Genomic DNA, 15,964 nt, shown 5'->3' on the forward strand with positions numbered 1-15,964 from the left:
TTTTAGGGGGCTAGAAATTTCTGGAAGAGGCAATCGACACAACTTCGTCGAAGTATAAAGCTTAAATGTAGATTATGCTGCTTGGAGTTTCGTTCTTTTAGAAGAATCAAGGCAATGCTGTATTGTTTAGGCAAGTTTGTTTTAATATTTTATCTTTCTTGTGATCATTGACGTAATTACGTAGCTTAACTTTCCCAACTTACTGAATTCCATTGTAATGCTTCATTATTAGTTAAGTAGCCTGATATCATAACTGACCTACCCATACAAGTTAACTTCGCGTTTATTCATTGAATAATATATTTAATTTTAACGCACATTTTGAAGGACATGGGCTTCTTTTTGGTTATTTACAATCCGACGCCAGCCGAAATTATGAAGCCTTGCTTCGTTTATTTTTAATATCAATCGCGATTTCTTTCGAGCTAAGTCTACGATCTTGCTATAATTCATTGTAGCTTAGATTTAAATGACCGCTATATCGATCAATACAACATTGCATCGCTTGAAATAGAAAAAATACGAAAAAAGTCCATCGATTGATCTCATGACTAGACTACAATGGCTGCCTCCCACGCAAAGATTGTCACGGTATCTTTCCAGGAAACATGGCGTGACGAGGCAAAGGCATGACGAGCCCAGGCGAGTCGCAATCAACGGTGGGAGAAAACCAGAAGTTGAGATATTTCATTTTGAGAATTCTATAGTAATATCAAGCCACGGCTTTGCACCCCGGTCTCTTTTTCAATTGAGCCTTGTCAGACGTCAAAAAACAAAGGCCAGTGAAACGGGTAAACAGTGTCTTTACCCTGTAATTATTTAGAGTTTTGCGTGAAGTAACAGAAAAAAGTTCTAAGATTCTCACTTGAAATCTGACTGAGTGGTGAAGAAATTTATTTGTTGTATAGCGTAAGTACGTCTGCGATGGTCCTCTTTACGCGCAGCTACCTACTGCGTTGTCACGCAACGCTTCTCCTTGGTGTAACGCGTCGCGTGATGGTGACGACCCAATGATCTGGAGCGCTTCGTTCGATAAAAACAAAGCTAGGAGATGCACGAGAGGGGAATTAAGAACACCACCTGAAATATTTATCTCCTTTATCTTTTGTAACAGGGTTGTAATTGAGTTTCTGGAGCCCGCGAACGGCAAGATGACAGGACACAGTCATCCCTTTTTGCCTGAGAAAGTCACACCCACAGAATTAGCCATTGCAATTGTGCTTGCTATAATAACTACAGTAGGGAACCTTCTGGTGATCGTAGCTGTGTACAAGGATCCATTTCGAGAGCTACGGACGACGTCCAACTACCTCTTGGTGAACCTTGCTGTGGCTGACCTGATAATGGGCCTTATAATTGAGCCTATTTGGGCCCTTCAGTACTGGGTGAAAGAAGATCGAACGAACTATTCCATCGCAGCTAATGTCATTCTCGTCCTGGCAATTGAAGCCTCTTGTCTAACAGTGCTGTTTCTAACAATTGAGAGATACGTTGTCTTAGAAAGGCCTCTTAGGAGAGAAGCACTTTCTAACGGTGTAGCCGTCAAGATCTGCATTTTTCTAATATGGCTTACTGCATCCCTAATAAGCTCGCTTGTAATTCCATTTTGGGAGAAGCCTGCTTATACTCTGTTTCTATTTGCCGGTATTGGATTTTCCTTGCTATTGCTCATGCTCTGCATGTACATTCGCATGTTTATAATCATCCGAAAGTTCAACAAGGCACTTCTCGCACAAGGAGTGAACGCAACGCTTATCCAGCCCGGTCAGGCATGCATTACAGCTCGCGAACGAGAGCAACAAGTTGCCAAAGCCATCTTTCTATTTGTTGGAACGTTTGCGTTCTGCTGGCTTCCCTCTGTTATCACTGAAACTATCAAGTACAGCCACCCCATCAGTGAGCACGTTTGTCGAGGAGTTCTCTTCATTGGTCTTCTTAATTCTGCCCTCAATCCGATATTGTACACATTCAGAATGCCAAGTTTCCGAAGAGCAATTCAGAGCATGTTTGAAGAGTTTAAGCTTGATTGCCTACAGATTTTATAAGACATGTGATTAGTATCGAATAGTTTACTCGTAAAAAAAATGCCATGAAGTTCAGTCTTTGCGTAGGAATGGGATGTTAAATAATTTCCGTCCAAATTATTAATTACAGTACTGTAAGAAAGATACCTTGCAAAAAGGGATCAAATATGATGAAGTTTTTTATTTGTTTCCAGGTTTTGTAACTTTTTTCCCGAGAATTGACCATACAACGCGTTTGCCAGTCTTTTAAATACTGTTGCAAACAAGCTATAGAACAGCTTATATCGACAATTAATTTTGTTTGATACTTTTTACTGCAATCATCATGTTCTAGGCGTCATTAGAGTGTATATTGCTTATAACATAAAAAGTCGAGTAGATTGCCTTAAGGGTGCGAGTAATAAATGGAAAAAATTGTGAACTGCAGGGTCCTACTTGTACACCTTAGTTTTTCCCCTCCCCACTCTCCCCGCGGTTTTGATATGCTCGGGTGAGCCAATTAGCCCCGTCCCGGGTCTTAGGGTAGGGTTAGCCCAACCCTAACCCAACGCCCCCTCTCGCTCTTGGGGGCGGTGAGAGAGAGACCCTGGGAACGAGGTTGCCAATTAGCCCGGCGACACAAGCTAAGCCGGTCCAGACGCCACGCACTTAACTCAATAGGACCAACTTAGCTCAAATACATGATTTTTGCACGGTTTGCATGGTTTGTTCCTTTGGTGATTAGCAACCCGGGATTAAAAAAGTTATAATTTTTAAGCAGGTTTTTCATGATTTTGCTTTCTGTGTCTGCCCTGAGAACCCTAGCCAACAACAATATGCCTTTTAGTTGGTTTTGAAATTGCGCAACTCTTTTGTCAATAAACCAAACAATAATATGAGTCATGCCAATTAACTTGGCTTATCCTTATTCATGTCTTCAGTTGCCTCTACGCTTTTTCTAATGAGCGCCCCAACCAGTCAGTAAATACTAAATTTGCTTCGGAGCAAAAAAACCCACCTTAATTTCGACTAAGTATAACTATGGCATAGGTATAAGTAGGTAGAAAAGGGCGAGGTGCATATCATAGTTGAGGTCTGTTCTGTAGTCCTAGAACAAAAGTTTCAAAAGACCATTGTGTCATATTAGCGTCATACCATTATCTGACCACACACGCTCCCGACACGAAAAAGGAAGTCGTCACTCACTCTCTTATTTTGTTATTTTTTAACAAAAATGTTAGCTTGTATTGCTTTAAAGTGGGCCATGCGCATAAAAAAGAGGCAAAAACAAGAGACCAGATACTTTTTGTGTTACTTGGCAACGACTGGCCGGCTAATGGACAATTGTTATACTTGGCAATTTTGAATGACTAATGAATGTAGTGGTTGGCGTACAGTTCGTCATAATGAAAAAGCACAAAAGAGAAAGAAAGGTATTATGCTAAGAGAACAAAAGATACAGAAAAGTGTTATGCGGAGAACAAAAGACATAGAGATTATAGGCGCTTTACATTCAAGCCAGTCCAGGTTTTAATCCTAACTATAGACTACTTTGTAGTATTAATTTGGCATTGATAACATAAAAATAAAACTGGCATCAAACAACAAACATCTAGTAGATTTTGTCAGAGTCCTGAATATGACGAACAAAGGGGCCTAACGCTTGAAGCCTCAGCTGCTTAAATCTCACTTCTCTAATGGAAGTATAAATTGCATTCACAACTTTTTCTGCCATGAATAACAATGTACAAAGCATTTTACTTGCCCACCGAAGCAGGACAAAAGTTTCTTTAGAAACCAATCCCTTAAATCCATAATGCCGCATGTGCTACTTTGCAGACACCGTCCGTCTTGCATAATTTTTCACATTTTGGAACGACGAAAAGAAATATTCTGCACGAGCACTTTCTTATAACAGTCTTCTTATATACCCTTACTGTTATTACTAAACACTTATATCTAGATAACAAGAGGGCAGGTCTAATAGATATCAACCTACACTTTGATGCTCATCAGTATTCAAAATTGGTTCATTTTTCATTCCCCAAGGACCATTTCGATAAATTACTTTTAGGTGACTAATTTATTACTTCGCTTTACTTTCTTGTGGGGCTTGATACGGGAACACCTTCGCGAACTCGCTTGCTCTCTCCAAGATGATTTCTCGTCACTTGTTCAAACTTGCTCTTGTGTTATCACTAGCCAACGTCAGTGGTAAGTACAAATAGTATACAAATATTTAAAGCAGGCCTTATTTCAGAGTCGATTTACACGGTACGGCTTTGCCGCGTGCGACAAGCTTTCGACAGGCCTACGACATGACTTAGAGCCACTTGCACGCGCGCGCGTCTGTCGTAAGGATGTAGTAGGTTGATTTATATCAACGCGATTCGTGTTAAAGTAGGCCAAGGCATAAGACGTGTCGCAAAGCGATAATCATAGGCAAAGCCGTACCGTCTAAGTCAGCCCTTAGATAGTACCAACCGGACCAAAAATTAACATTTACAACTACAAAGAGCAAGGCGCGTCAATCTTAAAGTAATGTCAGAAATGGCCACTATCTAACAAGGTCAATGCAGCTAGGTATGTTAAACTTAGCTAAGTAAAATATTCATAATGGTTATTCGGGAAAATCAACAACCATTGATTCTTCAACTGTGCTTAATAAAGAAAAAGAAAGAAATTACAGTTAACCTGCCTTGAGACACGTGTTTTACTCTTTCCGGGCAAAGGAAAATTTTTTAGTCATTTATTATGTGATAGCCTGCTTTGCAGACGAGCTAAATCCCGGTATAGTCCGGGATTAGTTCGTCTTCAACGCAGGCTAATAAAGGAGAAAGAGGCTGATGTTTCATTCGGCTTCAAACATGCACTAATTAGAAGCGAACAACCGTCTCAAACACACAATAGGCACATTGCGAGGCCATTCAGGGCAGACTCAGCCGATTCGCAACGAGCGTTGTGTATTCACAGTTAATGACAGTGGTTTCAAGCCGTTTCAACGACAACTGGTTATAGGAATTTTGAACTTGTATTTTATTTGTTTTCTCTGTGGAAAGATGCAATGATAAAGCACCCCAAGTTAAGTGATCGTTACGCATATAGAGCTCAAGATATAAAAGAAAGAATCAACTTTCATCATCCTTCCAAACAACAGAGTTCGATCAGCTTAATAACGTGACTTTATCATTTAATTTCATAACCTGTGTTCAGCTAGCGAGTAGGTTGCTGTACAAAGGGTAGTCAGTCTAACGCCGTTTTCGAGATTCAAGCTTAGAAACGAAAAGAAACTATACCTGAATTTTGGTACCTAAGCATTACCTATTGTTAGCAGATACTATTTTTAGCGATTTTGTCTGAGCAAGAGTTTAACAGCTATTTAATTTAGCGATTTTCTGAAACTTTTTTCTGAAACGTTTTTTTTTTAAGAGTATTTGAATTTGGCCGAGACAAATTGTGGCGAGTACTTCAAGTTTAGCGATTTTAATTCGCCCAGCTCGCTAAAATAACAAAAAGTAGTAACCGCTAACAATAGTAACCTTAAGGTAGCTGCGGGAATAGTGACATGGGATTGCAACGGTATCTGTGATCAGGAATCAAATAGCGAGGGGATCAGAGGATTCAAACCCCGGGGCACTTCTGAAGCGACTAAGAATATTTTCTACTCCTCCTTGGATAGGATGCTAGTCCATCGCAGGATTATCCCGGACATTATAATATAATATAATAAGCGTTATCATATCACGCCTTAAAAATATTATTTTTGGCCTTCCCCATTCGATTCTTTGAGATTCTTTTTTTAGTCCAGAGAGTTAATGGTTAATCTAAAGCACTGGCCAAACGGTAACGCAAGTGCATGGGCGCAAGTAGTCGTAAGTTCAACTTGCGTACAGACTTGCGTTGGGTGGCCAAACGGACACACAAGTTTAGTCGCAAGTGTACGCAAGTTTGCAAAAAGTCATTTAAAATGCTGCATCGTGCAATTCAGCATTTGAAGTGTAAACTGCAAAAAAAGCGTTGACTTGCGTTGAGTAACCAAACGGTGAAAAACTTGCGTTAACTTAAGTGCAAATTTAATCTAGACCAAAGTGAACGCAAGTCAACGCAATTGTACGCAAGTCCTGGCGAAACGGAGAGGCAAGTTTTCAAGTGGCGTTTACTTGTGTTGCCGGTTGGTCAGGGCTTACAAGAACTGTGTCACGGATTTTAGCTAAATTTAGGCATGGGAAAATGGCCATCAAATTCAGATAAATATAAAACTAATTTCTAAAAACAGTGAACGAACATTCAATAACACAGTAAATACAAAACAACGTACGGATGGCCAAAATTGACGAAGATTGAAATGAATTGCAATATGAGTTTTTGAAATATTGTTGGGCTGAACAGTTTTCAAAGTTATTCTCGTTTTCGTGTGACTTTAACGCCCGGGAGGCACATTTGGTTGCAATGAAGCTATGGTTTTGCCATTTAGATCAATAGAAATAATTATTTGCAAACATTACGCTTCATAGCGAATATTTGACAAAACTTAACACAGCCCTTTTAACGTCAGCCAAATTTCGTGTCTCGTAGAAAACGCTAATTTTGTTATGTTTTGCTTTGTTTTTTTCCTACGCTCAGTGGCGATGGTTGTGAACATGACGTGGTGTACATCTGAAATGGAAGCACGAAAATGCAATAACATGATGCAGAATTTAATGGATCAAAACGTATCTGCTATATTGGGAAAGGGTGCTCAATTAAACGCAGAGTGCGCAGTTGGTCAAGATGACGTCAATTGCATCAAAATGATTGAGGAGGGGAAAGCTGACCTCATGACATTGGATGGTGGACACATTTTTACTGCAGGTATGGCTTACCTTTAGTGACTGTTAAAGGAGCAATGTCATGGTATATTATTAAGTCATTTTTCTGATTTCTTTTAATTTGAAGGAAACTTCCAAATAATAGATTTTTTAACATAGAAAACAAGGAAGGAGTAAAAATAGGCGAAAACAACCAAGAATGGTTTCCACTGATAAGATTAAGTGTGTAGTGTGCTTTTCTTTTTCTTTTTCTTTTTTATGTGTGAATCTGTTCTTTTACCGACCTGTTCATTTATTTTCATTTAATGCTATTATCAACTGGCCGCCTGGCTCCACTAGCCCTTATGGTTATTACAGGCAGCCAGTACTCTTACTTTGTTTAATTTCCTCTCTGTATTAATCTTTTCGTGTAGGTGCAAGAGTACGTACATTAAAGGTTGTTGTTGTTGTTGTAAAGACAAATTTTGGACGACAAAAGTGAAACATTCTGCCAATTTAAACAGCAAATTTTATTTCTAAGAGCATCTCGCTTTTGAATGTTGTTATGTCATATTGGTTGATAAAAAGCCCGGGGGGGGGGGTGGGGGTACTCCCATATGTGGCCTATATAGGTATGTGCCGCCCGATAGGGTATGGTTTTTGAGGTTCTCGGTCCTTAAATAGGGTATCATTTTTGCTACTTTTCGCAATGTGTTCCCGCTGTGATCCTTAGATAGGGTACCTAAATTCTATTAGCTAAAATAAACGCCCAGCTAAACGAGAAAAAGATATCTGAAAACTGAATTTTCAGTTCAGGTATTAGAAAAGCGATTTTATAAAGATTTGTGTCTTGCCGTGCGCGGTTTGCCTTTATTTGGGTCGTCACGGAACGTTTCTCCTCCCCTTAAATAGGGTGTCATTTTTCGGTTTTGGGCCTTAAAAAGGCTATCAATTTTCGCTTTCTTTATCCTTAAATAGGGTCAGGGTTTAAGAACCTTGGCGGCACACCCCTATCCGAAATTTATGGGAGTACCCCCCCCCCCCCGGGATAAAAAGTAATCATTTACACCACCAATAAACATGACACACAACTATACACAGTACTCTACTTCTCGACTGCAAATCTCTGAAAAACAATTTCTCGGAACAATGTACACCGTTCGCCATAAACAAAGCACTCGCACTCGGTCGCGAATCCCGCCAGCTACGCAGGCTACCAATGACGATGCATTTCTGTTTTAGGAAAATACAATAACCTTGTTCCGGTGGTGGCGGAAGATTATGGTGTTGAGTTCGGAACAAGCTACTATGGTGTGGCTGTCGTTAGAAAGAACAACACTGGTTTTGACATCAAGTCCCTGAAAGGAAGAAAGTCGTGCCACACTGGAGCGAACAAGACGGCCGGCTGGAACATCCCTGTTGGTTTCCTGTTGGCGAACAAGTTGATGAAAATGGACGAGAGTTGTAACCCGTTTACCTCCGTCGCAAACTTCTTTTCCAATAGCTGTGTCCCGGGTAAGAACATTTTTTAGTTTCCCATGTTGTAGGCAATAAAAGAAAAGCACGCTCTTTCAGAGATAAACAACACTGAAAAATTTTGCTTCTTCATGTTATCTCATAAGAAACTAGAGAAAGTCACACGAGAACTACAAATTCGAGCTGGCGCGCGACATTGACATTAACATATATTGCCGAGAGAGTAAAAACGGGGGCCTAATCAGCTACTGGATACGGGATTACATATTAACCAGTACTTATTCCCCCGCTGAGACAGGTTAAAAAAGACAAATATGATAATTGTACTGCTAGGATTTTTTTAAGCCCTGCAGGCTGAGTCTAGATATATCTATTTTTCTTTCGGTCTCGTCGATCGTTTAAATTTTCCCCCTTGTATGCTAATCAGAAATTTCGAAAAATTTCTCGAGTGTTAAGAAGTTAGTTGCTGCTGCCATTGCACCAAAATAGCCATATAAGGTCATTTTTGACCGTATGACAAAGCCTATTGCTATAAACTTTAATTTGCATTTCTTGATACGAGTTCGAGTTATCGGTTTGCCTCGGTGTAAGAACCTGTAAAAGTTTCTTTGTTGGAGCTATTGGTTTCCTCCTTTATATATTGTTTCGAGGCTATTTGTTGTCTTGGTCGTTCTTTGTTCCATGTCACTGGTGAGTATCAGTGGTTCTTACACCAAGGCTGAGCCAGAAATCGAGGGTCCGAGGAATCTGGATTCCACTGTAATACTTTTTTTTCAAAAAACATTTTCACCTTTAACACGATGAAAGAAAATATAACTACCAGCGAAAACAAAATAAATAAATTTATCCCTTAATTCAAGTGTCAAAGTATTTTGCACTGCGCGCTGTGCTCATTTGGGACATTGTAAATAAACAAACAAATGTTGTAAATCAACAGAAACGTGTTAAAAATCCCAGCTGGCAGGAAACTGACCTGTTGGCTATTTACAAAGCGCGGAGGAGTTGAATTCAGGGCCACCGAACGCAAATCCATCTAGTTATCGGGTGGAGGATTTGAACCCTGGACCTCCGGATTACAAGTCCAGCGCCCTGACCACTAGGCCACACCGCCTCCCTATATGAAATCAACAAGCCTTAGTTAACCAAATAACATAAGTAATGTTACATTTGTAATAGGTGCTCTGTCCGAGTCATTTAACAAAGCAAAAGGTCCTAGCAGCTTGTGCAGCTTGTGTAGCTATGGCAGTGAAGGAAACAACTGTGACATCAAGTACGACCCTTTCTCTGGTTACGGTGGGGCGTTCGAGTGCATGGCAAAAGGTTATGGATGTGTGGCATTTGTCAAGCACACAACAGTGCATGAAATGGTTACTAAGGATCCAGCAACATACGGGAATGCGAGTGATTACCAGATCCTCTGTCCTGGTGGCGGAAGGAAAGGTAGGCCTGTTGTGCAGTGTAATTTCTCTTCTAGTGTCATCATCATCATATTTATTTTATCACATAAGGTTATTAACAGCTGTTTCTTTTTGGTTTAACAACTGGATTAACACGTGGCCGATTTCTTGTCAGCCCGCAGGCGTAAAAAGAGGGAAATGATGGGGGGGGGGGGGGGGGGGAATAAGCGGAGAAGGGGAGGGAATATGCCTGTCCCAAAGATGCTCGGCAACTTTTCATCTTTTGATCAACTTTCGAGCAACTTTTTACAATTTCTAGACCGACGATTGCAGATATGTCCAGGATTGAACGCTAATGAGATGCGCGTTCCTCATGACAGGCATCACAAAGTGTTATCATTAACAAACGTTCGCCAAAACACAACAAATTCTGTCAAATATGAAGTAATATGGAAATGTCAAATAACACAGTCAAACATGAAGTACTCATTAAACAATTCTTGCGTTAAATCCTCCCCTGGACATAAGTGGAAGATTGTCCGAGTGTTGTTAGAAGGTCATACAAGCGTTCCCGAGAACTTTTCGAACTTCTCCGGAGATAAACGAAATTTGCCGAAGATTTCCAACAAAGTTCAGAGATGCTTCAACTTTCGGATCATTCACAGTAAAAACTCGTCAGTAAACATGACGTCATCGGTATCTTCACGATTGTTCTTTGTGAAAGAAATCATAGGCCATTTTCAAAAGTACCATAATACTCTTTGTTGTCCCTCCAAAATTTTGCATAAGCATTGTTTTCATTTCTCATGGGACAACAAAACAATGCTTATGCAAGTTTTGGAGGGACAACAAAGAGTATTATGGCATTTTTAAAAATGGCCTATTGTAATTCAACAAATCTTAGCCTTAAAATAATATTCAGATATTTCTGTTTCAGTTGAATTGCATGAAAATGCTTAGAAATTTTACCTTCAAAGGAAAATAAGAATTTATAGCTGGAGAATTTTCTTCTTTAAAGCAACCTTTTGGATCTTTTGGAGCAACTTTCGAGCAGCTTTGTATAAAATTTTGAGCAACTTTTTTGGAAAATTTCATGCATCTATGGGACAGCCCAAGGAGGAAACCCTTTTCCATCTCCCTTCTCATCCGTTTTCTCTTCTCGAATTCTCTCAATCCTCCCCTCCCCCCTTTTTTTGCAGGCTAATTTCTTGTAAATCAGCGTGATGGCTTGAATTTGTTTCTCGTATATTGTTGGTCACTACTATAACCTCTCTATATAGAATAAGCATAGAAGAATCTGATATAAATTAATATAATTAATATTGTGATCATTGTTAGGTTTCGAAAGAAAATAATTTAGATTTTACACCCGTAGATATCGGAGAGTACAAGTCATGCAACCTTGGTCGAGTCTCGTCCCATGCTGTCATGACCAGAAAAGGGAACACTTTGCTGGCACATTACAAGAAACTTCTGCTGTTTATGTCAGAAAAATTCGGAATAAACCAGACGAATCCGCAACAATTCCAAATGTTCAACTCCACCAAGTATGGTGGGTATAAAGATCAAATTTTTTCGGATTCCACCGTGAAGCTTGTCGATGTCGGTGGAAAGGATTCCTATGACAAGTGGCTGGGGCTACAGTACCAAAGCGATCTCAAGGCGCTGCACTACTGCGACAAACCCGTCGACCCTACCGACGACGATCCTAAAGCCTCCGCTGGGACAGTTTCTTCTCTGGTCGTCCTTGTCGTCTCCGCCGCCGTGTTTACGGTCCTGACTGCCTGAATTCCCCCAGTGAATCGGTGCTTTGGTGGTGTTAGTGCATAAGTTAAGACTGGTAGACCTTGTTAGTATGTTATTTATATAGACCAGCTCGCAATATTTTCAATTCTCCCCTTATGGTGCCAAGACTTTAATAGCAAGACTTAGAAGGATAAACCAAAAGAAATTAGATCAAGGTTAAGGGATCAAAAGCACTTTTGTTATCAGCTGTTTTGCCAAGTTAGAGTTGTTATGTATCGAAACATTGGTCTTACTATAATCTCTCGGCCTAGAAACGCCTTATGCTTGAATTTTAATCAGGATTCTATGCTACTATACTTCAACCTGTAACCACACTTGTAAATGCCATGTCTAACTAACCATAAACATGTACATCACCAGAAAAAAAAACGTTTTATTTGTTACACTTTTGTTCAACTAATGCCTCTATCGAGGAGCGCAAAAACGAGGTAAGATGAGCGACCGCGCGAGTCCTGGGGATAGCTTGGAGCCTTTCTCGGCAGAGTTGTTCATAATGCTTTACGGTGGGACGGCCGGACGGACGGTGGTTCCAAGCGAAATGTCCGGATCTGAAGAGAGGTATTTCCGCCCTTGCGTCTCTTCCATGCGCTTCGCTGATGACAAAAAAAAGGGACAAAACCCCGTAGCGACTTGCAAGATAAGTCAAGGAATTATGCTATAGGCAAAGGGGTATTCTACTGAATCCCGATGTGCGGATGACCGTGTGCTTTACGTAATATATCAATCACGAGAGGCAGTCCCGGGGGGGACTCCCATTTCAAAGGAACGGGGATGCTCGTCGGAAATTTTGAAAAGAACCCCTAAAAGAGACCCATCTAGGCGTGGCTCAAGCTATTTTAGACTCCCGAAAAGATACCAAAATTCTGTAAAAAGAACTGATATTTGTATATTTCTTCACATGTAACCGTAAACGAGACCCTGACGGCTTAAAATATTGCCATTTTGCTCAGAACACCCTAAGCGAGACCCAAAGTCCGAAATTCATACCCCTAAGCGAGACGACGAGCATACTCGTCACTTTCATGTGGGAGTCCCCCCCCCGGGAGGCAGTGTTTCATCGGGATATCCAGGCACCGAGAAGAGAGTTAAAAATACGACGCGCAGCGGAGTATTTTTGACGAAATTCGAGGTTTTTGGATAGCCGATGAAACACTGTCTCGAGTGTTTGATATATCTTCTCAATCGAAACAAAAACTGCGGAGTGAACGGAGAAATAAAATCGTAAAAATCTATGCTAATTAAGATCGGGTTTCCAACCCGGGGGGGGGGGGGACTCCTATATGAAACAGACGGGGATGCTCGTCGGAAATTTTTAAAAGAACCCCTAAAAGAGACCCATCTGGGTGTGGCTCATCCTTTTGTTGACCCCTTAAAGATAAAAAACTAAGAATAGAATTTATATCTGTATATTTCTTCGTGTGTAACCCTAAACGAGACCATTATGGCTAAAAATATTGGCGTTTTGCCCCAAACACCCTAAGCGAGACCAAAAATCCGAAATTTACACCCCTAAGCGACTGGGGCAAGACTGGGGCAAGCGAAGCAAACCACAATTACACTCAAAACCATTTTGCTTTATCACAAAGCTTTGTTCATAAATTTTTTTCATCTTCGTGCCGTCATTAAGTTCACCCAGTATTTACTAACCCTAACCTGCAATAAAACATTTTGTTCATAACAATACAAATAAAAGAGATAAGTTCACAGACTCGAGAGGTCAGTTTTCACGTCTGGCGATCGCATTCATATCAAATTGCTATATTGCGTGACAGTCCTTTGTCAGTTTCTTGATCATGTTCGCATTTGAAATGTTCATCCATCGAGCAAATTGGAAGCTCTTACAATGCGCTTTTTATGTTTGAAATATTAAATGTTTAGCGATAAGCACCACGTGCGTGTTAGTGTAAGGGATTTCGGCGCGTGTTCGGTTCTAAGAAAAATTGCGCGGACTTGAATCAAACGGTTTGTATAGCTTTGCGAATATTTGCGAAGTCGTCAATACTGTTTGCTAAGAACGATTAAATTTATGAAGACAATGCTTTCTCATAAGGCAAAATGGTTTTTGAATGGAATTGTGGTTTGTGCCCCAGTCTGCTGTTAGTGATCTTGGCATCCCCTCAGGGGATGCCAAATTCACTAGGGATCTTGGGACGGGGGTGCCTAAATTTGGGGGATGCCAAGATCACTGCGACAGCGGCGCGAAGCGACGCAAAACCTGCGACACGATTGGTTTTAGTTGTAATTCTTCGATTAGCTGAGAACGTGGCGCCAGATTTATTTATCAATCACTTAGTGTAGCCATACAAAACCAAACCATAAGTTAATAACTTTCGACAATCAAATGAAAACTGCTCTAAGCGCGAACTTAGAACTAACAAAAAGAAACAATAGCGATCGCAAGGTGTTTTCAACTCAATCCATCATGATCCACCCCGTTTCGCGTTTCGCTTACATTTCAAGCGCACGTCAGTCGACTTCAATCTTGTTCCCAAGCCCCACGCTCTCCTGCCTGATTGGACTGCAACTGTCACTGCGACTCTAATACTGTTTTTTCCCTGTTTTTCAATCGTCTTAAGGTGGCTCGATACAGTTTTTTCTGGGCCATACCTACAATTTGCAATTGGCCTTTAAACGATCTTCCCTGACTCGGATCGATATGAAAATTATACCATATATTGGTTTTAGATTGAAGTTTACTTTAATATATATTTTAAGGTAATCGATATTTCCATGGCAACGATAAACAGAAAACCGCAAAATCAGTAAAACCTGATTTTTGCGTGAATCAGATTTGCCGCTTAAAAACTAATACCAGCATCTTAAACTATGATGTACTGCAAATAAAATATTCAAGAATTAAAAGATTCTGTGTGTTTGATTTCGAATAAATCGCAAAAATGTTTCAAATCGTAGTTTTTGCATAGCGATAATAAATTAGCCGAGACACAAACACTGCGTAGACGAAGTAATCTCAAAAAACAGTAAAATGTGTATTAAACTTATCTTTCGACGTCGTGAAAGTTTTGTTGAGTTTCCACAGCGCAATGCCGAGAATTTGTTTTTTTCTTGCGACCACTCGTATTGTAATTTTTAAGTAAGTTTATAGTTTGAAGCGTTTTTTAAAAAATCTATAAAACGGCTCGATAGATTTTCTTTAGACTTTCAGCACGCGTACTTGATTATGTAAACTATTTTATCGCAAAGTTTTATTATCATTGATTCACTGGAACGTTTTCAAATTAAACGATAAAGGAGGCCTTCGAATCGACGAAAATCTTGCGTTACAATTCACGGTTTATAAAATCATGCTAAAATATTCAAATTAATGTGCACTACATTCTGTGCTTTGTTACCCGTGGTGGAGCTTTTTGTATTTCTCACAAAGGAATGTAGTGCACATTAATTTGAATATTTTAACACGATTTTATAAACCGTGAATTGTAACGCAAGTTTTTCGTCCATTCGAAGGACTCCTTTATCGTTTAATTTGAAAACGTTCCAGTGAATCAATGATAATAAAACTTTGCGACTAAATAGTTTACATAATCAAGTACGCGTGCTGAAAGTCTAAAGAAAATCTATCGAGCCGTTTTATAGATTTTTCAAAAAACGCTTAAAACCGAAAATTACTTAAAAATAACAATACGAGTGGTCGCAAGAAAAAAACAAAATCTAGGCATTGCGCTGTGGAAACTCAACAAAACTTTCACAGCGTCGAAAGATAAGTTTAATACACATTTTACCGTTTTTTGAGATTACTTTGTCTAGGTAGTGTTTGTTTCTCGGCTCATTTATTATCGCTGTGCAAAAACTACGATTTGAAACATTTTTGCGATTTATTCGAAATCAAACATACAGAATCTTTTAATTCTTGAATATTTTATTTGCAGTACATCATAGTTTAAGATGCTGATATTAGTTTTTTAGCGGTAAATCTGATTCACGCAAAAATCAGGATTTACTCATTTGACGATTTTCTGTTTACCGTTGCCATGGAAATATCGATTACCTTAAAAAGTATATTAAATCAAATTTCAATCTAAAACCAATATATGGTGTAATTTTCATATCGATCCGAGTCAGGGAAGATCGTTTAAAGGCCAATTGCAAATTGTAGGTATGGCCCAGAAAAAACTATATCGAGCCACCTTAAATTTTTTACAAACTGTTATAAAACTTTTGCATTTAAGTGACAGTTCTTGCGCAAAGCATTATTGCCTCCACTGTTTTGGCGTTATTTTCACTCAAAGGCCTTTCGAGGAACTAGGAAATGGCCTATTAGGACTTACACGAAGAACAATAACGATCGCGAGGTGATTTTCAATCAATCATGTTCGTTTTCATTTTGGCGTTGTGCGCTGCCCGCTCGCGCTACTTCGCGATACCCAGACCCCTCGTCTCCCGCATGCATGATTGGACTCAAACTTGAACAAATATTATTTCTTCCATTGCCAAAAAAATGTCACAAACTGTCATATAGCTTTTGCCCTTGACT

General features: G+C 39.8%; 2 protein-coding genes across 2 annotated transcripts; both read left to right on the forward strand.

Annotated features, from left to right (window-relative positions):
• The first annotated feature begins 11 nt into the window (after nt 1-11).
• On the forward strand, nt 12-2,445 carry LOC144652442 (alpha-1A adrenergic receptor-like). Its single transcript, XM_078512451.1, has 2 exons — nt 12-130; nt 1,115-2,445. The coding sequence occupies exon 2, from the start codon at nt 1,152-1,154 to the stop codon at nt 2,043-2,045; it is 894 nt and encodes a 297-aa protein (XP_078368577.1). The 5' UTR covers nt 12-130; nt 1,115-1,151; the 3' UTR covers nt 2,046-2,445.
• Nucleotides 2,446-4,120: 1,675 nt separating this feature from the next.
• Nucleotides 4,121-11,823, forward strand: LOC144649709 (melanotransferrin-like). The gene is made up of 5 exons (XM_078509272.1): nt 4,121-4,217; nt 6,627-6,854; nt 8,033-8,305; nt 9,443-9,706; nt 11,039-11,823. Exons 1-5 carry the CDS (start codon nt 4,160-4,162, stop codon nt 11,449-11,451), a joined length of 1,236 nt encoding a protein of 411 aa, XP_078365398.1. The 5' UTR covers nt 4,121-4,159; the 3' UTR covers nt 11,452-11,823.
• The last annotated feature ends 4,141 nt before the right edge of the window (nt 11,824-15,964 follow it).

Source organism: Oculina patagonica, chromosome 4 (assembly GCF_052425735.1).
Source record: "Oculina patagonica isolate OP01 chromosome 4, crgOcupat, whole genome shotgun sequence".
In the NCBI taxonomy this organism is placed as follows: Eukaryota; Metazoa; Cnidaria; class Anthozoa; order Scleractinia; family Oculinidae; genus Oculina; species Oculina patagonica.